Raw genomic sequence first — 26,937 nt, 5'->3', positions numbered from 1 at the left:
CTATAGCAAGTTCATCTCCATAAGCATAATTCATATTGGCATCTTGGCCACAAGCATAGCAAGCATCATCAAAAAGGGATATCTCAAAAGAATCAACGGGATCAAAGCAATCATCATAGCAATCATCCTTCGGTAAGCACGAAGGGAAATTAAACAATGTATGAGTTGAAGAGTTACTCTCATTAGAAGGTGGGAATGGGTAGCTAATCCGCTCTTCCTCCTTTTGTTCTTCGCTCTCCTCATCATCTTTTTCATCCAATGAGCTCACAGTTTCATCAATTTCTTCTTCCATAGATTCCTGCAAAATATTAGTCTCTTCTTGGACAGCGGAGTAGTCCTCAATATATGGTTCAACATAGGCATTAGAAGCATAATTATCATAGCAATATTTAAGTATGGCAAAATTTTCAGATTTGTAAAGAGTAGCATCATACTTTTCAATCAAAGAAGCAATTTCGTAAGCACCCTTAAAAGCAACAAATTCTTCAATTTGTTGAACATCATAGTAATTATAAACACCCTTAGCATACGAAGATACGATTCCATTATCACTAAAGTCACATTGATAGGGAAGGTGTTTCTTAGGGTTTTCAGAACAACAAGTAAAATCATATATTTCACATAAATTCCAAGCATAGCATTGCAAATGATGAAGTTGACCCAGTAAAATTTTCCCTTTTTCAGATATTCGGTGTCGCACATAACAAGCATGCTCATCTAAAGATTTGCCCTCAACTAAGCTAGTTGGTGTTTCAGCATGAGCACATAGGGATCGAAGATGATCCAAGTAATAAGCTTCAATAGTGTGATAGATTTTGAGTGGTTCTTCAACCATTGGTTTAGTAGGTACAACTAATTTTTTTTGGTATTTTGCGTTTCCTACCCACAACTAAAGATAGAAAACAACTAAGAACAACAAATAAAAATTACTTAGTGATAAAGCAAACAAGCACACACAAGAATATTCACCCCACGCTATTGCTCCCCGGCAGCGGCGCCAGGAAAAGGTCTTGATAACCCACAAGTATAGGGGATCGCAACTGTTTTCGATAAGTAAGAGTGTCGAACCCAACGAGGAGCTAATGGCAGAACAAATATTCCCTCAAGTTCTATCGACCACCGATACAACTCTACGCACGCTTGACGTTCTCTTTACCTAGAACAAGTATGAAACTAGAAGTACTTTGTAGGTGTTGTTGGATAGGTTTGCAAGATAATAAAGAGCAAGTAAATAAAAAGTAGGGGCTGTTTAGATAAAGACGCAACTAAGTTAGGTTTATTAAAGAGCTTGTTTTTACGAGAAAGTTATTTGTCCCTAGGCAATCGATAACTAGACCGGTAATCATTATTGCAATTTTATATGAGGGAGAGGTATAAGCTAACATACTTTCTCTACTTGGATCATATGCACTTATGATTGGAACTCTAGAAAGCATCCGCAACTACTAAAGATCATTAAGGTAAAACCCAACCATAGCATTAAAGTATCAAGTCCTCTTTATCCCATACGCAACAACCCCCTTACTCGGGTTTGTGTTTCAGTCACTCACGCAACCCACTATAAGCGAATCATGAACGTATTGCAACACCCTACAGAGGGGATCCCTCACGCTTGTGCGACACGGAGAGCACCATAGGACAGCACCAATAATAAAACATGCAACTCAAACCAATCTTGATCATCAAATAGCCCATAGGACAAAACGGATCTACTCAAACATCATAGGATAGCCATACATCATTTGGAAATAATATATAGCGTTGAGCACCATGTTTAAGTAGATATTACAGCGGGCAAGAGAGAGGTTACACCGCTGCATAGAGGGGGGAAGAGTTGCTGATGATGGCGGTGAAGTTGTTGGTGAAGATTGCGGTGATGATGATGGCCCCCGGTGGCACTCCGGTGCCACCGGGAGCGAGGGGGAGAGAGCCCCCCTCCTTCTTCTTCTTACTTGACCTCCTCCCTAGATGGGAGAAGGGTTTCCCCTCTGGTCCATGGTCTCCATGGTGTGGGAGGGGCGAGAGCCCCTCTGAGATTGGATCTGTCTCTCTGTATCTCTCTGTTTCTGCGTTCCCAGATTCTACCCTTTCACCATTTCTTATATTCCCGGAGATCCGTAACTCCGATTGGGCTGAAATTTTAACACGATCTCTATACAAATATTAGCTTTCTTGCAGCGAAAGAAGGGCATCAACCGCCTTATGGGGTGGCCACGAGGGTCAGGGGCGCGCCCCCTGCCTCGTGGGCCCCTCGAGCATCGTCTCGCGTTGATTTCACTTCCCAAAAATCACATATATTCCAAAAAAATCTCCGTCTGTTTTTACCCCGTTTGGACTCCGTTTGATATGGATATTCTACGAAACAAAAAACATGCAACAAACAGGAACTGACACTGGGCACTGGATCAATATGTTAGTCTCAAAAATAGTATAAAAAGTTGCCAAACGTATATGGAAGTTGTAGAATATTGGCATGGAACAATCAAAAATTATAGATACGATGAAGACGTATCACGGACCCACAGATGGAAAGCATCGATATCGCTGATAACCGCTTAAGTGGGTGCGAGAGGACAACCACCACCGCTTTGCATGTGGGCCAAACATATATATGTTGAATACCCAAAATGCACAACTTTGATGTGCCACATGCCTCAAAAACTGTAAACCATGCACCCGCACAGAGCAAGGTTCATATCAAGCATACTACATATGATGGTCCCATTCCCCCCTATTCACCGCATACTATATGCTCCTGCTGTAATATCTACAACCCAAAAGAATCCTCATCGATGGTGAAATTAATTAACCTCTCCCGATGTAGGTCAAAGTGATGCATGCATGCATGCATCGACGATGGCCTCGTGGGCCCACAGATGGAAGCGTCACACGTGAGTGTCCTAGTTAGGATACATATGCATGTGGCCCAAAAAGGTGTTGTGTGATGTTTGAATAACCAATTTCACAATTTTGATGTGGCACGTGCCTCGCTAACCAAAAAGTCCCGACCCTGAGTGAGGTGTACTTGTTCACGGACGCATATGTATAGTATATATGCTAGTCCCCTCCCACCTCTTCGACGCGTACTATATACCACCATAACACACAAAAAAAGATTCTACCTTGCCGGTCAAATTAACCTCACTGCCGGTTGTTCGTCAAAATGATGGACAACGACCTCGCGAGCCCACAGAAAGCGTCACACGCGAGTATCAAGTGTCGTCTAGGACAACCATCGACTGCATGTGGCAAAACATTTATGTATGAAAGGGTTGTGTAATGTTTTAAATAATGATTTCACGACTTTGATGTGGCACCAGCCTGCCTAACAAAACGGCCAACCCACACGGTGGCTCAGAACTCGTAGTGTACTGCGAGCCACCCGCCACCCCCAGATGCACACACCCACACACACACCACGAATCCACCGCAACTACGATGCATGTTAAATTAATTATCCGCAGTGAACATACATGTTACCAAAGGAAGGATGTTTTAATTTCAAAAAAATCATAGAGATCATTAAGACGTTTTAGTACATTAATTGATTGATTTTCTATGGGTATAATATGCAAAAATCAAATTTGAGCTACGTGCACACGTGACAGTGCACCTAAATGGATTGCAAAAACACATGTGTCTTACTGGGTGCATGTTTAATCCCTGTGCAACAAATTTCAAACATTGAGAATCTTGATTTTTAAATTCTAGTACATCCAAGACTTACTTTAAGTTCATGAAACTTCCCGTGTTGTCATATGGACACCAATACAAAGTGGTATTGTACTTTTTTTGTCAAATTTGAGACCAGTTTTGATGTAATCTTTATCTAATTACAAACGGGAGATTATTAATAATTGGGAACCAATATGCCAAATGGATTATTTTTTTGAACCGTGAGCGTTAGACCAACAATGGATACGTGCCATGCTTCGGTTAAGCAATAAAGCGGCGGCATTAATCATCCAGATAGAAAAACAATATACGTGCCGCCGTGCGACCTATGTGGCGTGTGAGCAGGCGTGAGTTGACAGGACGCATGCGAGCAGTCCGCCGCACAGGCAGACCGGGAGGCGTGCGTGCAGGTGTGTGAATTGACGGAGGCGTGCTCGCTGCGTAGTCTCATCGGGAGGCGTGCGAGTAGCTGTGTGAAACTTTGGTAGGCATGCCATCAGTCCGGTGTGCAGGATCACTAGGAGGCGAGCCATCGGTTTGACCGCCACCCGCCTCTCTCCCACAACTCGCACTACTCCATATTAATGGTGCGTCCGAGCGGTGCACCCCCCATCCTCGCTACGCACACACAATCCTCTCTCTCCGCTTGCACCCTCGATGCCGCTCTCAGTCCTCAAAGCCGTCAGTGTATGAGGATGCCGCCGAAGCGCCCCATCAGAGGGACTGGCGACGCCGGGGATGCTAAAGCACCGGAGCATGGCGTGGAGATGGAGACAGAGGTTGCCGTCACCGCCGGCGAGTTATCGCTGCACCCTAATGTCGTCGACGGCGTCGAGCTTCCACAGCCGGAGGCGGAGTTCCACACCGACTCCGACGACCACTTCGGCGACGACTCCGACGACCACTTCGACGACGACTCCGACGACCACTTCGGCGATGACTCCGACGACGACGGACAGCTGGTTAGTCATCTATACCCATTTATGTGTCAAATAGATCATAGGATTTCTCTGGTTACTCCTGCCTCCCCTTTTTGGAATAGAAATCATGTGGTTATGTTCTCCCAATCCATGAAATCTGAGTAAGTTTCGTTAGATCCATGTAGTGTATTGATTGTTTGAATGGTACATGTGATAAGTGATTAGTTGTTTCATCTGTGCAAATGATTTCTGCTAGTAATCCGACTAGGGTTAGTGTTCGTGCTAATAATTCCTAGTTAGGACTTGACAATTGATTTTGAATGACCTATCTATGTTTGTGTCATTATTTTCTTCAAGATTGGTCTGTACATAGACGACTGTACTTAAAAATCGAACCATAATCTCTGGATATGTATAAATAAGTAGCCATAAATTCCTAATCCTACTTCACGGCATGTAATCAGTAATTTGATGCCAAATTTGTTTTACTATTTGTATAGGTGTTGTTTGACGATGTGGACAGCAAGGATAAAGATGCCCAGAGGAGGTACAAGAGGCGAATCCTGAGGGAGCTTTATGCGGGAATGCATAACAGGCGTATTAGGACCTGGAACGATGGCTATGGATGCTCATTTTGCAACCACAAGATTCATGACGCATATCTAAGTGTTCTGGCGCATGCAAGAGGACAGGCCGTTGACTCCTTCAAGCAGAAATATTCTCGCAGGGTGGCACACGGCGCGTACGCCGAGTACTTGGAGAAGCTTAAGGATCATGCCGGCCGCATGTGAGATGATATGTGGGATGGATCGAACTATGTACGCTTGAGTATGCTTAATGATGGTTGAACTATGTACTTATGGTTGAACTATGCTTATGTACGTGTACACTTATTATCTATGTCTGAATATGTTAAATATTTTGCCAAATTTTGGTAAAAATTACATTGGGGGACCAATAAACCAGGATGGAGGTAGTACGTCAATCAAACACGGTTCCCAAAATTGGAACCGTGTGCAATGACTTTCATTTTGCCTGCTATGTCAATCACACACGGTTCACTCTAGCAAACCGTCGCCCCCAAAATTCTTTATGGGACAGAAAACCCTCACCGCCCAATTCAACAAAGAAAAAAGAAAACCCTCACCATCCCCACGTCACAAAAACCCTCACCCGCCCGCCACCCCTCCCCCCGTCCCCTCCAGTATGTTCCCCATTCGCACCTACACAAGCTCCTCCGCGTCTATGCCATGGCACCGCCTATCGTGGCTGTAAACACTTAGCTCGCCGCATGCCGCCGCCAGGCTGCTGGCAAAGCCCACCGCATTTTGCCACTTCCGCTTGCCACCGCCTATCGCCATCGACTTTCTCGACGCTACTTGCGATCGACCCAGCTCCACTCGGTTGAGGAATCTGCCATACTGAGGGTTCTTTCTCATGGACGACAAGGTAACTAATTTAAGGAGATATTATCTCATCTCTTATCCTAGTTCATCTGCCTCCTTTAATCACCCGACAAAAATCACCGTGAATTCATTTTTATTCGAGCTGATTTGAGGGTTTTCTTTCATTCATAGAATGTACAGTGCGCCGACACTTCAGGACTTGGTGACCGCCGCCAGAGATTCCATCTCATCGTACCAGATAACTTGAGGACGCGCGTGGTATGTTCAATCTCACCCTAAATCGGTTGACATGGCCTACTTTCCTGAGCATATTCTAAATATTGCTACATTTGGATAAAAGGTGCCACATGCACCATATATGTCAAAGGGGATTTTCCCCCTCTTCTTTCTATATTAGGCAAATTAATGATGTATTATTCTTTAGATTACTCTCATATTTCCATGACATCATATTTACCCTATATGTTTAATTATAGACTTTTGTCCTTCGATTTCAACTGTCGTACAGTTTTTTCAATTTGGGCCCATATTTGCATGTTACCATATTTTCTTTAACAATCCTACCATTTTCTGAGGACATCCCTCGCTATGCAACAAATTATGTAGTGCACAATTTTTTTCCTTTACATACATCAAGGCTCCACGAATGTCATATTGCACACAAACCATGGATTTACAATAGTTGCTAGTGTAAGACTTGATGAATCGTGGCGACTCCTATTTTGGCACTAGCTTTTGGAATGAAATTGGAAAGTTTTATGTACTAAAAGCTGGCACTAAAATTGCACTGCACATAGAAGGGCCTGGTCATGAGATATATGCTAACTTCCCCGACAAAATCATCCGTCCAGACTTTGTTCGAAGTAAGTTTTCTTTTCAACTATCTGCATATGTTGACTTACCCAGCAATGTCAAATGAATTGTGTAGTATTTAAGCAACCAATTGTTATTCCCTTTTCTTACTATATCCCTACCTAATAACTTCTAGTTACCAATACACTTTTCTATTGCCCTGTTTTAACTAAATATTCCATGTACTCCCATTTCTATCAGAAAGCGCCGCTGACAAGGAGACTCCGGAGGTGGAGAACGGGACTGCCAACAAGCGGATGCGGGGCGAGCTAGAACCGCAAGCGACTCCAGCAGGCCTAGACTTAATCAGCAGCCTCCCCGATGATATGTTGAGAGTCATCATCTCCCTCCTCCCAATCAAATATGGGGCGCAGACAACCCTCCTTTCCCGGCGGTGGCGCCCCCTATGGAACTCCAGCCCTCTCGACCTCATCGACACCCACGAGCTCTGCCATGGCTATCGCAAAAGCTTGGATGCGTTCTCCAAGATCCTTGGCAGTCACCTTGGCCCAACCAAAAGCCTTAGAATGGGCAAGTTCCATTCCAACGGCAAGGACCGAGCCAATCTTGACGACAGGTTCCGATCCCCCGCCCTAGATCAGCTCGAGGAGCTCACTTTTGATGATGGGCATATGCAGTTGCTGCCAATATCCGCACTCTGCCTCGCGTCCACGATGTGTGTTGCCAAGTTTAGGAACTACCATTTCCCACCCCTTAATGACACGTCTGCTCTTATTCTACCACGACTGAAGCACCTCGAGCTCGTCGTCGTCTGCCTCTCAAAGGGTGACATGGAGCGCCTGCTCTGTGGCTGTACTGCACTCGAGTACCTTCGTCTTCAGGCGATCAATGGGTTGAGTACCTTCCACATCACCTCTATGACTCTCCGGACTATTTACGTGTGTTGCTGGTGCGGCAGGAAGACATCACAAAAGGTGGACCACGGTATGGTCATCCAGGACACACCTGCACTTGAGAGATTACTTGTAGTTGATCAAGAAGGTCCAACAAGAATCAATGTCATTTCTGCGCCGAAATTGACAGTGGTGGGCTACTCGTCTGACAAATACTCTGAACTTGTTATTGGATCCATACCCATTCAGGTACAACAACCGCCTTCTACCTCTCCTTCTACAAATTAACATTATTTCTAATTTTGAAGATCTTTGTTCGTCTTTCATTCAGAAAATGATTTCAACAAGCTTGACCCCAAAACTGCGCACAGTGAAGGTCTTGGCACTGAATCTATCGGGCCCGACCTGGAGCAAGTTGTTAGTTTCCTGAGATGATTCCCATGCCTGGAGAAGCTATATATCGAGGTGATGTTTCTTTCCTATTAAATGTTAACCATAAGGGAGTTCAATTTGTGACACTTTTTTCCAAGTTTACAATGACAATGTACTACAATTTTTGAAGGTTCTTTTGGAGGATTTCAGTACATACATGCCCCCCCATATTGGTTGCTTGATCCATATGGTTACATTCAATAAGCATTTCTCCTTTGGATTCATCTGTACTAGTTTTCTTAGGGAACTTTTCATCCACTCTAACCTCTTGTGAAGAAGGCTACATTTTTCTAGAATGTAATCAAATGCCCATGTTAATCATGTTAGATCGAAGATGGCATGTTAGTGCATTTTACAAATCCTGCAAACCAAATAGCTAGGCCTGTAGTAATGTTCAAAACTGCATGTAGGCACTAACACGTTTTCTTCTTTTGCAGATAAGATTAGGCCCAGTGGTGGATAATGTGATACAATATAACAATCACGTCGAATGCCTAGATCTGCATCTCTCAGAAATTACTTTGAACTCCTACCGAGGGACCTTACCGGAGATTATATTCGCCAGGTTCTTTGTTCTCAGAGCAAGGGTGCTGAAGGAAATGAGGTTTGCCTACATTTATTTTGCAAAAATGAATGGTCTGTTGATCAGCGCCGGCGCCTACGGCAGAGTGGAGTAGGCTCCAAAAATGCTGAATTTCATTTTGGAACTTCAGATGACAGAGTAATCAGAAGTCATCGGGTCAACCCCATACATGACTTCTCAGTGGCTGACCCCTTTGCGAAAATTGTGAGGTTTCGAAGCCAGACTTAGAAGCGGTGATATTAGTTTGAACCTCTCTGATATCCATGTTCAGCGCATCAGCGTGAGTGTTTGCAGCTCATGAGCTGAATTTCATTTCTAATATCAGTTTGAACCTTGTAATCTTCGAATTTGAGCCATATAACTCTGGAATTTGAACCTTGTAACATTTCGAGCTTTTGTGGTACAATCATTGAAATGGCATCGTATGAGACTCGTATATTGCTAGCACTATTTTGACCTTAATATGCAATGGCCTTAGATTTTATTAACCGTTCTCGAATCATTTTACCGTGTCGATCTCACAGCACACGATCTGTATAGCTAACTCGACTACGATCTTTGACAATATTGCATACAGTTGGTTTCTTCCACCGTGTGCACTGTAGAGCGCAGAATTAATTATCACACTTGAGTGTCCGTCATCACCCTTCTGTGTAACTTTGACCTCATCACCCAAAGGTAAACTTATGACCGAAGTCATTCCACACACTTTGTTTTTACAAAGCTTTTTGCCAATAAACGCCCATGATTTGTCCCTCTTCTAGCCGATGCGCGGCCAAACTAGCCGGGCGGGAAGTTTGCGTGGTAAACAGCGCGGTAGCGCGGGAACAGGCTCTTCGAGCACACGCCTGGGGTGCGGTGTTGTCAAGCGTGCACTGGATTCTGGAATCCTCCGCTATGAACGTCATGGCAAGACGTGACGATTACAGGCCGGCCGGCCCCCATTTATTACAGCGGCCATTTAACCTACCCTTGTGTCTCTTCAACCTTTCGATCGCGCCCCACCATTGCAAGAAGCACACCCACCATGAGAGATTCTTAGAGGGTATCCTGCGCGGCTCCAATGGCGCTCCGAGCGGCTGCCGATGATGAGCAGCAGTTCACCATGCGTGCCATGGTGGACACCCATAGAAGGTTCATGGAACTCTCGGTGGTGTACACCAACGACCCGGTCTGGGCGGAGCACTCCATCCACATCATGGAGCTATTGCTTGCCGAGGAGAAGTACAAGGTGGTCGGGTTCGACCTCGAGTACACCCGCGCTCGTGCCGGGTCTCGTCCCAAGGTCGCCGACGCCCAGATGTGCATGTGCCACCACGTCCTTGTCTACCACTACTGCCTGGCCACAAGGCCTTGCGAGTGTTTCGCCAGGTTTGTCAACAACCCCCACTACATGTTCGCTACGATGGACATCACCAACGATGTAAAGGCACTCCAGAATTCGGGCATCGCCTGCCAGAATCTTGTCGACATCTAGGGCCAATACAAGATCAGGGGCAGCAAGGAGCATGAGAAGGACTCACTGGTTCACCTCACCGAGGCCATCGTCGACCCCTACTACAGAGACATGAAGGATTCGTGCAACAAGGACAAGCGTGCCTGGCAATCGGTCTGGATGGAGAAACTCGACAAAGCTCATGTTGTGTACGCGGCCAATAAGGCGTACACGAGCTACTATATGTACAGACGGATCGTTGACATGAGGAAGTCCCTCCTTCCCCAAAACGGCCAGGGATCCATCCAGAAGCAGAGCAATGGCAAGCGTCATCGCAACAATAAGGAGATGATTAGATCCTCGTTTCTCCTACTTTAGTATGCATGTAATTGCTTTCTTTGGTGTGTGGAAATGTTATGTGTGTAGTCACTTGTGTAATTGTATGCTTAATTTGGTTATGCAATGCTGTCTTTTTAAGTATATATTTTGATGCTGTAGACAGAGCGTAGATGTTGTGCGGACAAACAAAATCACATCGCACACGGACTAAACAATGGAACCCGTCGTTGATGTTTCCATCAATCATTTGCTCACAACACACACAGCTTGTTAGCAGTAATCGTCTGTGTTGTTATCGGTCTTCGCACACGTCTCCGATTACAGACCTGTTTGCCTCGTATCACATACATCTTGTTCATTTGAACCGTTTCCGTTCTCATGTCTCAACGCAAACAGTTCATCCGAGTGAACCGCATGTCGTATATCGCACACACCTTTGATCTGGCTGACCGTTTCTTTTGTGTTGCCTAATCACAAACAGTTTATTCGAGTGAACTGTATGCTGTGTATCGCACACGCCTTCATCTGGCTGCCCATTTCTTTTGTTCCTCCTCATCGCAAACAGTTCATTGAACTGAACCGTATGACCTTCATCGCACACGTAAATAAAACCTGAACCGTGTTTGATGCATCTGTCGTCGCAAACATTTTATACATTCCTGACGGTTTTCATACATCACCGTTTGCGATTATTGCATCGCACACAGTTTCTCGAAGGGTCTCTGATCGTAGTGTCGCATTAGCAACATCCTGCAGTAGTGTGAGGAAAGGTCTAGGCACATATATCCAGTTGGATATGGGTAGCATGAATTATTATTGTTGACATCACCCTTGAGGTGAATACGTTGGGAGGCAAAATTACCCTATCTTTCTATGTGTCCGATTGAAACATTTTGCTCATGTGTATGCAGTGAGTGTTAGCAATCATAGAAAACTATATGATGGTTGAGTATGTGGAGCTCTTACTTAGACTCTGTTGAATAAGTTGAATTGCAAATTGCTTGGTGACTGAGAACATAGGTTGTTGAGTTTCAAGAGAATTCATTGTTTGAACCATAACATGTGAATTAGTTGCTACTTTAAACATGAGAAATTTTATAAGAAAGAGTTGTTGTCACAATTCTAGGAAAAGTGACTGAAATTATCATTGAGCAAACTTATGCAGTTTGCTAGCATTCACATTTCATAAATTATTTCTTTTATCATTTACCTACTCGAGGACGAGTATAAATTAAGCTTGGGAATGTTGATACGTCTCCAACGTATCTATAATTTATGAAGTATTCATACTGTTTTATTATCATTCTTGGATGTTTTACAATCATTTTATAGCAACTTTATATCATTTTTTGGGGCTAACCTATTGACCCAGTGCCCAGTGTCAGTTGCTGTTTTTTGCTTGTTTTTTTACATCGCATGGAATCAATATCAAACGGAGTCCAACCACCGTGAAACTTTTTGTGGATTTTTTATGGACCAGAAGACTCCCGATGGGCCAGATCAGCACCTGGGGGTGCCCCGAGGGGGCACAACCCACCAGGGCGTGCTTGGGGGCCCAGGCGCGCCCAGGTGGGTTGTGCCCACCTTGATGGCCTCCCGCACCCCCTCTTCGCCCTATAAATTCTTAAAATATTCTAAAAACCCTCGGGGAAAAACCTAGATCAGAAGTTCCGGCGCCACAAGGCTCTATAGCCACCGAAAACCAATCTAGACCCCGTCCCGACACCCTGCCGGAGGGGGGAATCATCACTAGTGGTCATCTTCATCATCCTGGTGGCCACCATGATGAGGAGGGAGTAGTCCATCCTTGGGGCTGAGGGTTTGTACCGGTAGCTATGTGTTTAATCTCTCTCTCTCTCGTGTTCTTGAGATGTCACGATCTTGATGTATTGCGGGCTTTGTTAATATAGTCGGATCATATGGTGTTTTCCCCTCTCTATCTTGTTGTGATGAATTGAGTTTTTCCCTTTGAGATTTCATTGTCATCGGATTGAATACTTTTATGGATTTGAGAGCACTTGATATATATCTTGCATATTAATACTCGTGGTGACAATGGGGTATCGTATTGATTCACTTGACATATGTTTTGGTATTCAACTCGCGGATTCCCGCGGTGGCATTGGGGTAATCTATGCATAGGGGTTGATGCACGTTCTCGTATTTTGTTTCTCCGGTAGAAGTCTTGGGGCACTTTTTTGAAGTTCTTTGTGTTGGATTGAGTATTATGAATCTGAAATTATTTGGTGTTATTTTAGTACGAACTCTTGGATAGATCGATCGGAAAGAATAGTTTCGAGGTGGTTTCGTACCCTACAAACGACTTCTTCGTACGTTCTCCGCTAGATAGGAACTTTGGAGTGATTCTTCGTTGCATGTTGAGGGATGGTTATATGATCCAATTATATTAGCATTGTTGGGAGATTGCACTAGTGAAAGTACGGACCCTAGGCCTCATTTTCAAGCATTGCAATACCGTTTTTGTGCTCGTTTACTATTTGCTACCTTGCAGTTTTTATTTATTCAGATTATAAAAACATATTTCTACCATGCATATTACACTTTTATCACCATCTCTTCGCCGAACTAGCGCACATATACAATTTGCTATTGTATTAGGTGTGTTGGGGACACTTGTATTTGGTTGTAGGGTTGTTTGAGAGAGACCATCTTCATCCTACACGTCCCACGGATTGATAAATCTTAGGTCATCCACTTGAGGGAAAATTGTTACTGTCCTACAAAACTCTGCGCTTGGAGGCCCAACACGTGTCTACAAGAATAAAGTTGCGTAGTAGACATCAAGCGTGCCTGCATGACTGAGCTTCTTCGGCAGCACTTCTAACAAGCTCAACATCACATGAAGACACAGGCTGATAAAAGCCAAAGCGAGCGCATACAAACTGGATTTGCAGTACTACGGACCTTACACTGTGCCGAGCCGTGTTGGGGCGGTTGCATACAAACTAGATTTGCCAGCCAGCTCCAGGATTCACAAGGTGATACACGTGTCGCAGCTCAAGAAGCAAGTACCTCACAAGGCCAATGTTGAGTCAAATATCAGTGTGGCGACTCCATGATCGTTGTGTCTTCTTCAACCAGCGGCAGTGGTGAAAACCAGACGCATTCAGCGTGGCGGCAAGCCCATACCTCACCTCAAGGTATGTTGGTCAGACCGCTCTGCAGATCATGATTCATGAGAGGAGGAGTTTCTGTTACATCGCCGGTTCCCTGCTCTGCTGGCTTGGGGTCAAGCCGCGCCGCAAGGGGTGGGGAATGTTATGTGGTGTCGTAGCCCAGGAAGACGGCCCAAGGCCTCCAGACGCAATCGCCAGCTGGACAGGGCCTGGCGAGCCCAGCAGGGCGTCCAGCATGGAGACGCGACCAGGAAAGAGGAATATAAGGAGGTGAAAGAACAGAGAGGAGGGTCATCGAGCAACATAACACTTTCCCCTTTGTATTTTCTTCTTCCAGTTTCCTCTTGTATCCTGATTCTGTGTCTGTAAGATAGGAAAACCCTAGTGGGATTATAACACATTATGCGGTAAAGCCCCTCTTAACGAGACAATGACTGTGACGTGCCTTCCATTCCAACGCTTATAATTGTTGCTAGGTAGTCCATTGTCCATGGATCTGGTTTTATTTTACTTTTCACCTTATACTTTTATATTGTTGTTATATCTTTACCTAATAATAAAGGACAGAGCGTTTCTCCACTTTTTTTCGTTTGCGGTGGGATCATAACACATTATGCGGTAAGCCCCGCTTAACGAGACAATGACTGTGACGTGCCTTCCGTTCCAACGCTTATAATTATTGCTAGGTAGTCCATTGTCCATGGATATGGTTTTATTTTACTTTTCACCCTTATACTTCTATACTGTTGTTATATCTTTATCTTTACATCTTTATCTTTACATAATAATAAAGGATGAAGCGTTTCTCCACTTTTTTCGTTTGCGGCGGGACCCAGATATATTTTCGTCCGTCATGGAACCAACTATTTTTGTTTGTCCCAAATCATCTCGCTCTCGCGCTGAGTCATCCGGTAAAAAATTATCAAAAACAGACAGCCCATGTGGGAATCGAACCTGCAACCTGCAGCATCTACACCCAGGTTGCTGACAAATGCATCCATCAATCTTTTGTCTTACAATAGCAGCGTGACTCTTTATTAAAAGAAAGGACCGGCAGTCACAAAATATAAAAATAACTAGCAAAAGTCTATACCTGAGTGGAATCGAACACGACACCTCACGCGAGTTAACCACGCCCTTAGCCAGTGTAATTCATCAATTTGTTGTCTAAAAATTGCAGCCCAGCTTATATAAACCATATGCAAAGAAAGATGTATTTTTTTTGAATTTCAAACCTGATTTTTTTTCAAAAAAAGTAAATAGATTTGAAAAACAAACATTTTCAAAATATGTTAACAAACTTTCAGAGACTTGAACATTTCTTGAAACTATGAACAACTATTTGAAAATGCAAACATTTATTGAAAAACAGGAACATAATTGAAAAATGGGAACATTTTCTGAAATTATGAACATTTTTTTAAAACACAAATTTTTTGTGAAATTCCCCTAAGAATTTACGCACAAATTATGAAAATGTGATTTTTATTTGAATTTATGAACAAAATTTGAAAACAGAGTTTTATTTTCTAAAAAAGCGAACATATTTTGAAATTGAGAACACCTTTTCAAAACCCAAACATTTTATGAAATCCCCTGAACATTTTTTTAATGATTGAACAAAATTTGAAACAGAAACATTTTCTGAAATCATGAACATTTTCAAAATCAATGAAAAAATATAAAAATGCGAATAATTTCAGAAACTTCAAACTTTTTGGAGTTTTCACAAACACTTTTAAATTTTTTGAACATTTTTTGAAGAAAGAAAAAAAAACTTGAGTAAGTAAATTGAGCTAGCTCGTACTTGTGTCTATTACCTCCCTCCATTATTATTAAGCCAAGTGCAATGAGTAGATTCATTGTTTTTTGGTTGTTCGTGAAAAATGCCTGATTTAATCTCTCTAGCAGATCGTTATAGAGCACCAGCCAATGTATGCGATGGGTTTTCTTTCCTCCAATCGAAAGCTGCTGCTTCATGCGGTCACCGGCTACAGTTAGATGCATTTAATCTTCACGCGAGGTTATCACTTGGTCGTAGAGTTTTGGCCGCCAAGCCCTTCAAATCCAGACGAGAGGGTTTGTTTACTTATCAAACTAAATAATCACCTTCTCATTTTTTACACTAAATTTCATATTTATATACATTTGCAAGTTGTATGGAAAATCAATAAAGCGCTCCAGGAATCGATAGAGAGTGAAGAGTGGGTCCTGATTACCCCTAGAGAAACGAACACATCATTGTGTTGTTACAGGCGAGCAGGAAGGATTTAAGTTCGCATTTCTCAAAAAGAAGAAATTAACTCTCAATACTTTGGATGGTTTGTACGCGGGATTATGGGTGAACATGAGATATGCGGTATATTATGGGACAGTGGGAGCATGATATAACTTAACATGTAATTGCAATCGGATTGTGTTTAACTTGGCTGGATGGTCAACAATTCTTCGGTGCGACTCACGGGCATATGTGCTAGTGTATTATTAATCATTGAAAGTTTTCGAAATAAAACTTTTTTTCTTGACAACTTCGAAATAAAACATTATTAGTAATGCTTTCAAAAGGAATGCGAAATAGTAGTACGTAACAGACTTGAAGGCGACATGCGGCTCGGCTTTCTCGGGCGTGGTCGACGGTGCAGCCAAGTGTCGTGCCGCTGCGTCCTTTTATGGAGACTTCTTCCTCCTGGCTTCTCACCCATTTTGTCGTCAGCAAGTCTCCTCCGGATGAGGGTAAGGTGATGACCCCATTCTTGCCCTCCTCCTCCTACTCCTCCACCACCGTTACTCTCAGGCCTTCTTTTTATTGATCTATCACTACTTCCTTTTCTACCTAAATCAGTTGCAATTAACAAGTGGTCTTCTCTCTGCTCTGCAGAGCAAGATAAGGTAGACAAAAATTCAGCCAGAGTCGTGATCAGGGAGCTGCGTGCCGTGCAGAGATGCCGACCATCATCATCAAGGTAGACCTCGACTGCGGCCGCTGCCACGCCAAGATCAGGAAGGTGCTCGAGAGGATCAGAGGTACGTACTCGAGGGCTGTTCATGTCTCTCCTAGCTGCACCGAGGCTGAGGAAAATCTTTGGTTGCAGAGAAGGGCGAGTTCATCATCGACGACATCAAGTACGACGAGAAGAAGAACCACGTGATCGTGTCGGGCCCCTTCGACGCCGACAAGCTGGGCGACAAGCTCTGCTGCAAGGCCTGCAACATCATCAAGGAGATCGAGACCGTCGAGCCGCCCAAGAAACAGGATCCCAAGCCTCCGCCGCCGACGGACAAGGTGAAGCCCCCGGGCCCGGGTAAGGATGAGACGGTCAAGGTGAAGCAACAGCCGCCGCCCAAGATTGTGGAGGTGCCGGTGCCGTACCCGTGCCCCTACCCCTACCCGTTCCCGGCGGGGCCGTCCGGCTGCTGCTGCCACCAGGGACACGGCGGTTGCCAGTGCTGGCAGAACCCTCCGCCGCCGTCGTATCCGTGCGGCGGCTACATGATGGTCTGCGAGGAGGACCCGTCCGGCGCCTGCACCGTCATGTGACTCCTCGGCAGCGTTATCACCGGTATTAGTGCGGTAATTCCTCATGTATAAGCACCGTACCGATGCGCATGTACGACCGATCCCAGCGAGAATTATGCAATAAAATATCCGCATTCGTGTAAGTGAAACTAACGAGGAGGAAGACGTCAGTGGCAGCAGAGCACTCCCGCTTTGTTTATGTTGCATTTCCGTTACACTTCGTGATCTTCACCAACCCCATTTTCTTTGTTCGGGTGTTCTCATTTTCACTTTTGTAATTGAAGCGTCAGTCCATTTGTGTTTCAACGCTGGCTCGTCTAATTATTTAGGTCACATGAAAGAAAATAGAACACAAATATTTTAAAATTAGAAAAACATTAATTAAACATGAATGCCGGACACAAAGAGTCCACGCGTCCATATTTACATTCACTAAAACATTAATTAAACCTAAACTACGACGAGGCGCGCTGCCCTAGGAGTCCTCGTCGTCGACGTCGGGGCCAGTGAGGTCGATCAGCGTCGGCGCCGGACAAGCCCAGAAGAACGCCATATTCCATACTTTGGCGATCTCGCCCACCGTGGGCTGGGCCGCCGCTGGCTGGGCACGGCGCGCCTCCTCCTCGGCGTCGCGATCCAGTTGCTCGAGGTACTCGCTCATGCGGCGCTCTTCGGCTAGCCTTTGCCGGCGCCATTGCTCGAGTTAGGCGCGCTCCTGCACTTTCGTCGCCCCCATCCAGATTAGTGGCACGCTGATCCATTCACGCACCACCCCGGTCCAGGAGTGGCGCTCGATGGGGGTCGGCTTCGGCTCAGCCTTGGTTGAGGACGGCGGGTTAGCGGCGGCGCGATGCAGTTGCGGGCCGCGGACGGTGCCGTGGCCTTCGCCATGCTCGCCTCGTAAGCCGCCTCCTCCTCCTCTCCGCGCTACTCTTCCTCCTCCTCGCTTTTTCAGAGGACAGCCGACCCAAACGAACGGCGGTGGATGAATGGGTATCTGCGTTGTAGTTGCTCTAATTGTTCAGGTTTAGATGGATGGCCGAGTGTGGTAGTTCACCGACCATAAAAGACAGGGGCGGGCAGCCAGGCCGGCGTCGGTTGGCAGCACGGTGCAGGAATAAGAAGAACGCGCGTGCAAAAGGATGGTGGTTGGATGAAGATCCAACGATTTGACCAGATGCGAAATGTGGTGAGCGTTCTTATTCTAGATGGTCCAAGATACAAAGGTGTAACGATTTGGAAAGAAAAAATCTGAGTGACACGCTGCATTGTTTTCTCCGTCGCACGAGATGAGAAACAGGCCGTCCCTTTCGTTGGTCCTGTGGAGTGATAATGCGGCATGCTTTTCTCGTACATTGCACTCTTTATTTGATCTAACGTAAAGATTGGGCGAAGGGGACGCTTGATCAGATCGGAGGAAGCAACGCTGGCAGTGCCAGAGGTGCTCCGTGGATGAGAGGGGTAACGATATTATAGAGCGAGCGGGAAGTGGAAGGCCGACATGCCCGTAGCGGGACGCGTGTGGCCCTGATGGGGACGGTAGTGGGAAATGCACTTGTAGCAGCATGGTCCATGGGCGCGGGGTGGATATTCACCCTGCAGCCACCGATGTTTTGTTGGGTGGTGGGTTGGTTTCTTTCCCTCGATTCTGCGGGGCACGGGCTGGGGCTCTGAAATACCTGCCGCAGCCGGACAAGCAGCTCTGAAATAGAACATGTGGAGTCGGCGACCCTTTTCTTTTTAGGGTGGGAGCAGCGGGCGTTAGAGCAACTTCAACGGCTCTCTTAATTTTTTTTCCGTAAAACTGGTCTTTGGCTTTTTTATACTTCATCCGTTTTAAAATAGATGACCTAAGAGCAACTTCAACAGGCCGACCTAAACGGACGGCGCATTTGTCTGTTTTTTGTCCGTTTGGGTCGACCGCCCGCCCGACGTCCATCCAATTTTGCATTTGGGTCGACAGTGCGCCCAACGCGCCGACCCATTTCCTGTCCGCACTCAATTTTTTTAAAAAAGACCCGTGGCCGATCATGCCAGCGGCCATGACTCATGCTGGCATCATGCCAGCGTATGCCGACTTCAAAAAATATCACCACAGTTCATGCTGGCGCACTCGCCAGCCGGCCGGCACACATGCGAGCACATAAAAAAGGGTGAGACTTGAGTTCGACCACGCCATCGCGGCCCCGTGGTCATGCCAACACACAAGCCGGCATACAAAAAAAGAAGGCGCTCGCGGCCACGAGATCACTCGTCGGTGAACTTGAGCATGTCGGCCTGCATCTTCTCGAAGCACGGCCTCTTCCTTGGCGACACGGTGTTGAGATCCACCTTCATGATCTCCACCCCGGTCATCATGCTCGCGAGCGCCACTTTTTTCGCCTTGGTTTTGGTGTTGGCGGCCTCGATCTCTAACATCTTGGCTTGCTTCTCCGCCTCCATCTCATGTTGCTTGGCTTGCATCTCCGCGTCCATCTCAAGCCTCCTCCTTTGGATATCGATGAAGGCGTTCATTTGCTCTTCTTTGAAACGCCGGTGCTCCTCCTCCTTTGAGTCCTTCTTATTCATTATGCCCTCCACGCTTGCGATCAAGGCGTTGGATGTCGCATCCCGCTTGTTCTCTTTCTTGGAGTTGGTCTTTCCCCGCAGCCGTGCCGGCTCGCCCTCCCCAACCTCCTCCACGACTTGCTTTCTCCCACGCGACTTGAGGGTGGCATATTGTGCCTTGAACTTCTCCTCGTCCTTAATGACCCGAAAGCAATGGGAGAGGTTGAAGCACTTGCCATCATGTTGAACCTTGAATGCATCCAAAGCTTGGAATGCCTACAAAATGTTTCCATGCAAGCATATGGGCAAATGATATGCAAATGAACATGCAAGCACGAACTTGATGACACAAAAGAGGACGGTGTTGGGGATACACATAACAGGTAGGCCCACGAAGGGTCGAAATATCATGAAGCATGGAGTCCACACAACATGTGGGTCCAGGTAAATTTCATAGAGATATACTATCCACTCAGATAAGCAGCATACTATCCACTCGACCAAGCAGCATACCATCCACTCGGATGACAGTTCACCACTCGACCGTACGACTCGCTCAGATATACGAAGACCAGCAGGCAGCAAAGCAGTCGACATCATTCTCATAGTGAAGGCTTGATAGTGGGCTGGCTTTATGGCATTCATGCCCCACTTTGTAACATAGGAGGTGTGGGGGTGGCGCACTCTATATAAGCCACCCCCACCACTAGACTAGGGCTCTTTTTTCTTCCACCTCTCTCTCAAACACACATTGTAATCTCCGGATACATACTTAGATATAACAAAGCCTCTCCAGAGCACGAGACGTAGGGTTGTTATCTCCACCGTGAGAGGCCCGAACTCGCTAAAACCACCGTGTCACCCATATGCATCTCGATAGATCATGCTCCGTTACCATATACCTTATTATTGTCGGAATCATTCCCACGACAGTTGGCGCCCACCATGGGGCATGACGTCTATCGAACCATGATGCAGACGGTTTGTATCAATACTTACATCTATTCCCTATTTTATTTGTGATATGTCTCGCGCTTTGCCAAGAACAGGGTCATCTTGGGCCTCATATGCGAACATCATCATCGCTCTTCCACGCATGGTCGCTGCACGTGCGGACGAAGAGGCGAAAGAATCGGCCCTGTCCGACTCCCGAAGCGGCAAAATGCTGCGCCACGCTCGCCCCACCGGCGATGCACTTGCCGGCGCCACGCCGTGGTTGCAGGCCTCGCGCTACGCACGCCGACCCAGCGTCGTACTCGTTCATCCGGCGACGCGCTTGTCGGCCTCGCGCCGTGCTGGCCGTCCTGCGACGAGCCCGCTGGCCCTGCGCCATGCTGGCCGCCCAGCGCCGCGCTTGTCGGCCCTCGCTCACATTGCTGGCAACACACGTTGCCCCATCGTCTACACCTCTTTCATCTGCATCGTCTATATGGGAGAGTACGTACCCTCTAACCAAAGTGCATGTCATGGGCCAGTTAGCGTTTCATTAAGATAATCACCTCATGAAGCGGCCATTAGGCGTCCATTACCTAATTATGGTGATTGATGCTCCCGCCTTTCCCGTAAATTAATGGCTTAATTGCCCATCTTTCAGTTTCTAAACCGATTAATCTGTGCATGCATGCATGACCATCCATGGTCTTTACTTCCTGCAAAATACTAGCATCTATGCATGCGTGCACGGCTGGTCTTTAATCCTTGCAAAGTAGCATCCCTGTATGGACATTTTAGTCCAGCAAAAAATATTCGTAGATGTATTAACTTGCAGATTTACTGAGACGAACAACGTTAATGGACCAACTCGTCATTTACTCCATTCGGCTGATGGTGTGGCGACTGGATCGCAGCCCAACTGTGGTTCACTTGACCGATTCACCTTCTCATTCGGATGGGCTAGCTCATTCGGACCGAACAGGATCACTGACGCTCAGCCGTCCACGCGTTGTCACTCGGCCACCCTGCACGTGGTCATGTAGCTGCTCGCGTCATCATCAACTTCCCAAACACAGACTCGAGTTCACTCGGCCACAGACCCAAGTTCACTCAGACGGATTTCTCGTTCAGTACCTGAGCACAAGTCAAAGAGGGAGACGCGTCGTCACTCCGCGGGACCTGTGTACTTCACTCAGACGCTCTTGCGTCGCCACTCCGTCAGACGCCCCGCGCATCGTCACTCCGCCTTGTTGGGCGTGTCTTCATCAACTTGTCCACTCGGCCGCACGACGCATCTGAGTACATCTTCGACAACATGATCGACTCGGCCACCCTGCATGCCGCCAAGCGGTTGGGCGCGACTTCATCAACTTGCCCGCTCGGCCGCCCCGTGCGTCGTCATTCAGTTGGGCACGTCTTCATCGGCTTGCCCGCTTGGCCGCACTACGCGTCACTGCTCAGTTGAGCACCTCTTTATCAACTTGCCCGCTCGGCCACCCCGTGTCGCTCAGTTGGGCACATCTTCATCGGCTTGCCCGCTCGGCCGCACTGCGCGTCGTCGCTCAGTTGGGCACATCTTCATCAACTTGCCAGACTCGGCCACCCCATGCATAGCCACTCAACGGGACGCGTCTACTTCACTCTGACGCCCCGCGCATCGCCACTCCGCAGGACTCGTCTACATCACTCAGACGCCCCGCGCATCGTCACTCTGCGGAACGCGTCTACTTCACTCTGACGCTCCGCGCCCAACTACACTCTGACGCCACACGCATCGCCACCCTGCGGGACTCATCTACTTCACTCGGACGCCCTGCGCGTTGCCATCGGTTGGTCACCTCATCATCACTCGGCCGCCCCGCGCGTCGCCATCGGTTGGTCACCTCATCACCACTCGGCCGTCCCGCGCGTCGCCACTTGATTGGTCACCTCATAACCACTCGGCCGCTCCGCGCGTCGCCATCGGTTGGTTACCTCATCACCACTCGGCCTCCCCGCGCGTCGCCACTCGGTTGGTGACCTCATAACCACTCGGCCGCCCCGCGCGTCGCCATCGGTTGGTGACCTCATCATCACTCGGCCGCCCCGCGCGTCGCCACTCGGTTGGTCACTTCATAACCACTCGGCCGCCCCGCGCGTCGCTATAGGTTGGTCACCTCATAACCACTCGGTCGCCCCGCGCGTCGTCATAGGTAGGTCACCTCATAACCACTCGGTCGCCCCGTGTGTCGCCACTCGGTTGGTCACCTCATAACCACTCGGCCGCCCCGCGCGTCGCCATAGGTTGGTCACCTCATAACCACTCGGTCGCCCCGCGCGTCACCATAGGTTGGTCACCTCATAACCACTCGGCCGCCCCGCGCGTCGCCACTCGGTTGGTCACCTCATAACCACTCGGCCGCCCCGCGCGTCGCCATAGGTTGGTCACCTCATCATCACTCGGCCACTCCACGCGTCGCCACTCGGTTGGTCACCTCATAACCACTCGGCCGCCCCGCGCGTCGCCATAGGTTGGTCACCTCATAACCACTCGGCCGCCCCGCGTGTCGCCATAGGTTGGTCACCTCATGACCACTCGACCGCCCCGCGCGTCGCCATAGGTTGGTCACCTCATAACCACTCGGCCGTCCCGCGCGTCGCCACTCGTTTGGTCACCTCATAACCACTCGGCCGCCCCGCGCGTCGCCATCGGTTGGTCACCTCATCACCACTCGGTCGCCCCGCGCGTCGCCACTCGGTTGGTCACCTCATAACCATTCGATCGCCCCGCGCGTCGCCATAGGTTGGTCACCTCATAACCACTCGGCCGCCCCGCGCCTCGCCACTCGGTTGGTCACCTCATAACCACTCGGCCGCCCCGCGCGTCACCATCGGTTGGTCACGTCATCACCACTCGGCCGCCCCGCGGGTCGCCATCGGTTGGTCACCTCATCACCACTCGGCCGCCCCGCGCATCGCCACTCGGTTGGTCACCTCATCACCACTCGGCCGCCCCGCGCGTCGCCACTTGGTTGGTCACCTCATAACCACTCGGCCGCCCTGCGCGTCACCATAGGTTGGTCACCTCATAACCACTCGGCCGCCCCGCGCATCGCCATAGGTTGGTCACCTCATAACCACTCGAACGCCCCGCGCGTCGCCATAGGTTGGTCACCTCATAACCACTCGGCCGCCCCTCGCGTCGCCACTCAGTTGGTCACCTCATAACCACTCGGCCGCCCCGCGCGTCGCCATCGGTTGGTCACCTCATAACCACTCGGCCGCCCCGCGCGTCGCCATCGGTTGGTCACCTCATCACCACTCGGCCGCCCCGCGCGTCGCCACTCGGTTGGTCACCTCATAACCACTCGGCCGCCCCGCACGTCGCCATCGGTTGGTCACCTCATCACCACTCGGCTGCCCCGCGTGTCGCCTTTGGTTGGTCACCTCATCACCACTCGGCCGCCCCGCGCATCACCATCGGTCGGTCACCTCATCACCACTCGGCCGCCCCGCGCGTCGCCACTCGGTTGGTCGCCTCATCACTACTCGGCCACTAGCGCGCCTTCAGACAGCTAAGTCATTTTACATTATATTATTTCTGTCTCCCCGAGTATCCCATAATTCACACATCACGTTCACTCGGAGGCCACGCCATCGAGCGTACCTCTACGCTCGGCTGCTTATTTTCACATATTTGCTTAGTACTGGTTATGTGACTCCCGAGTCCAACTTCCATTTTTTCACATACATCATTCGCGAACACCATGTGTCGTTCTTCATTTCGAGTTTGCATCGCTCCTCCGGGGCTGCAACTCAGTCGAAACTCTACACTTCCGTTTTATTTCAGCCAGTATTCCAACGAGTTCAGTCGAATCCTTTACTTCGACAAGTTCGAACGGATCCTTCGCTCTTCCAGACTCTTGCTAGTTAACTAGCAAGCCCCTTGCACTCCCAGTGGGTATCTATGGGTGTTATTTACACAAATCATTTCAACACACATCAAATTTCCTCAAGAAATCATTTCGTTGGCTTGTGCCATTTTTTACACAAGTTACGCGATCACTCGACGGCCTTATGCCCAACTTCATTGCTGCTCGGACTCGGTCACCGTACCGGTCCTAGCGCACTACAACACTGACCTTGTCACTCTGTTGACTTCAAACACATCCAGCCAAACCCTCTATGGAATCCTCTTCATCGTATCAATGATATAGACCTCGTCAGGCATGAGACAGATAAGTCCCTTTTGTAATTAAATTTCACAATTCACTCTTTTGTGAATTTGCCTCTTTCGAGCATCACTCGGAAGCTTCTCCTCATCTTTACCCGAGCCCGACTCGATGAATTACAAATCATTCATTCAAAACTATATTTCTCGTATTCCGACATGTCCATTGTCGAAGCCTGTAGTACGCTCGGGGGCTACGCCGCACTCGGGGGCTGCATCTCGTTTGGAATGACACTCTCCTGAGTAGTCGAGTACTTCATCACCTGTCAGATCCTTCACTTCAACAAAGTGCATTCGATCTGCCACTTTGACAAGTTGTATAATCACTCAGACGCTCTGTGCGCCATCTTCATTTCTACCCAGACTCAGTTGTCACGTCGGTCTTGTTGCGTCGCAACCACAATACACCGACCTCATCACTACATTAGCTTCGAAAGCATCCGTTTAACTCCTTCGAAGACAATTTCAGCCACTTGGCTGGACACGCAATCTTTCACTCGGCTGCCCCGCGCGTCGTCACTTGGCCACGCCACGCGTCGTCATTCAGCCATCCCGCGCATCACCACTTGGCTGGACACATAGTCCTTCACTCGGCCACCTCGCGCATCCTCACTCGGCCGTCCCGCACGTCGCCACTCGGTTGTGCACATCTTCACCGCTTGGCCGCTCCGCGTGTCGCCTCTTGGTTGTGCATGCCTTCACCACATGGCCGCCCCGCGCCTCACCCCTTGGCTGGACATGTAGTCCTTCACTCGGTCACCTCGCGCATCCTCACTCGGCCGTCCCGCACGTCGCCACTCGGTTGTGCACGTCTTCACCACTTGGCCGCTCCGTGCGTCACCTCTCGGTTGTGCATGCCTTCACCATACTGCCGCTCCGCGCGTCACCACTTGGCTGGACACGTAGTTCTTCACCACTCGGCCCCCCGCGCGTTGCCACACAGTTGTGCACGTCTTCATTATCCGACCACCTCGCACAACATGACTCGGCCGCTCCACGCATCGCCACTCGGTCATGCATGTCTTCACCACTCGACCGCCCCGCGTCATCACTCGGTTGTACACATCATCGCCCCTCGGCCACCTCGCGCATCACCATCAGTTGGACATGTCTTTACCTCTACACCCCAGCATGGGAATGACTAAGTTACTCATATGATCAAACCTCATATCACACTCTGTAGCAAGCTTACCTCTTTCAAACATCACTCGAGGGCTACGCACAGCCGTTGACCATGCTATCCTTCGGGGTTACGCCCATTCAATCGACCCATTGATCACATCAGGAGTATCTTTCTGACCATACATACAAGCGCCACCAAATTTTCCTTGCAGTCAACATACCCCGATCAGTCGGGAAGCACATCCACTCAGACAAATACCCCTTTCACGCAAAATCTAACGGTCAATATAAGAAGTACTACTAGAACGATTACTCCCTGGAGTGGACAGCTTTTTCTACAGTCGGCAGTTTCAAGGCTGAATTCATTCATCGTGCCGAATGCACAAAGATTACTTGATTGATTCAATTCCAGGCAAAGATAGTTACCGTGCCAACTGCATGGAGGTTTACCGGGAGACTTAAACCCTTTGCCAGACTCATCTAGTCCGACAAAGGCTCGGGGACTGCACCCACTGGGTGCACTTAGCGTGCCCCCACTGGAAGAGAACTCGGAAAGAAACATTTTGCTCGATGCAAACCCACCTCCAGATCACTCGACCTCTGAGTCGGAGAAGAACAAGTCCAATCAGTACCAGTTAAGAAGATTTTCTCTCTCAGACCCTCGCCGACTGCCCGTAGTCGACGGCGGTCTCGGGGACTACACCCAGTGGGTGCACCCAGCGTGCCCCCACTGGAGTAATCTCCACTCGGTATGGCCTGACCAGTCCGAGTGACGAACAACAAACAAACAACTTTTAAAGAATCCCGTCGACTACCAAAAAAAATCCTATAAGGTGAGTTTTAACGCTCCTCCATGGACCTGTTTTGAGCCTTCTTCTAGGACTCAAAACGTGAAACTCACAAGTGCGGATCTAAAACCGACTCGTATTGACGTTCCTCCGGGATTTGAATGGCATCTCTCTGAGAGAGCAGCCC

At 48.2% G+C, this 26,937-nt stretch overlaps 1 protein-coding gene across 3 annotated transcripts; it reads left to right on the top strand.

Moving 5' to 3' along the window:
• Positions 1 to 16,287: 16,287 nt before the first annotated feature.
• LOC125520515 (uncharacterized) lies at positions 16,288 to 17,293 on the top strand. 3 transcript variants are annotated; one of them, XM_048685470.2, is made up of 3 exons: positions 16,288 to 16,371; positions 16,512 to 16,657; positions 16,726 to 17,293. In XM_048685470.2, exons 2-3 carry the CDS (start codon positions 16,576 to 16,578, stop codon positions 17,169 to 17,171), a joined length of 528 nt encoding a protein of 175 aa, XP_048541427.2. In that variant the 5' UTR covers positions 16,288 to 16,371; positions 16,512 to 16,575; the 3' UTR covers positions 17,172 to 17,293. The 3 variants fall into 3 exon arrangements, with proteins under 3 accessions (XP_048541427.2, XP_048541428.2, XP_048541426.2); XM_048685471.2 differs by having other exon boundaries at positions 16,290 to 16,366; XM_048685469.2 differs by lacking the exon at positions 16,288 to 16,371 and having other exon boundaries at positions 16,380 to 16,657.
• Positions 17,294 to 26,937: the final 9,644 nt, after the last annotated feature.

Source organism: Triticum urartu, chromosome 7A (genome assembly GCF_056163025.1).
Source record: "Triticum urartu cultivar PI428250 chromosome 7A, HENAU_Tu73, whole genome shotgun sequence".
In the NCBI taxonomy this organism is placed as follows: domain Eukaryota; kingdom Viridiplantae; phylum Streptophyta; class Magnoliopsida; order Poales; family Poaceae; genus Triticum; species Triticum urartu.
This window is presented reverse-complemented; position numbering and strand designations above follow the sequence as displayed.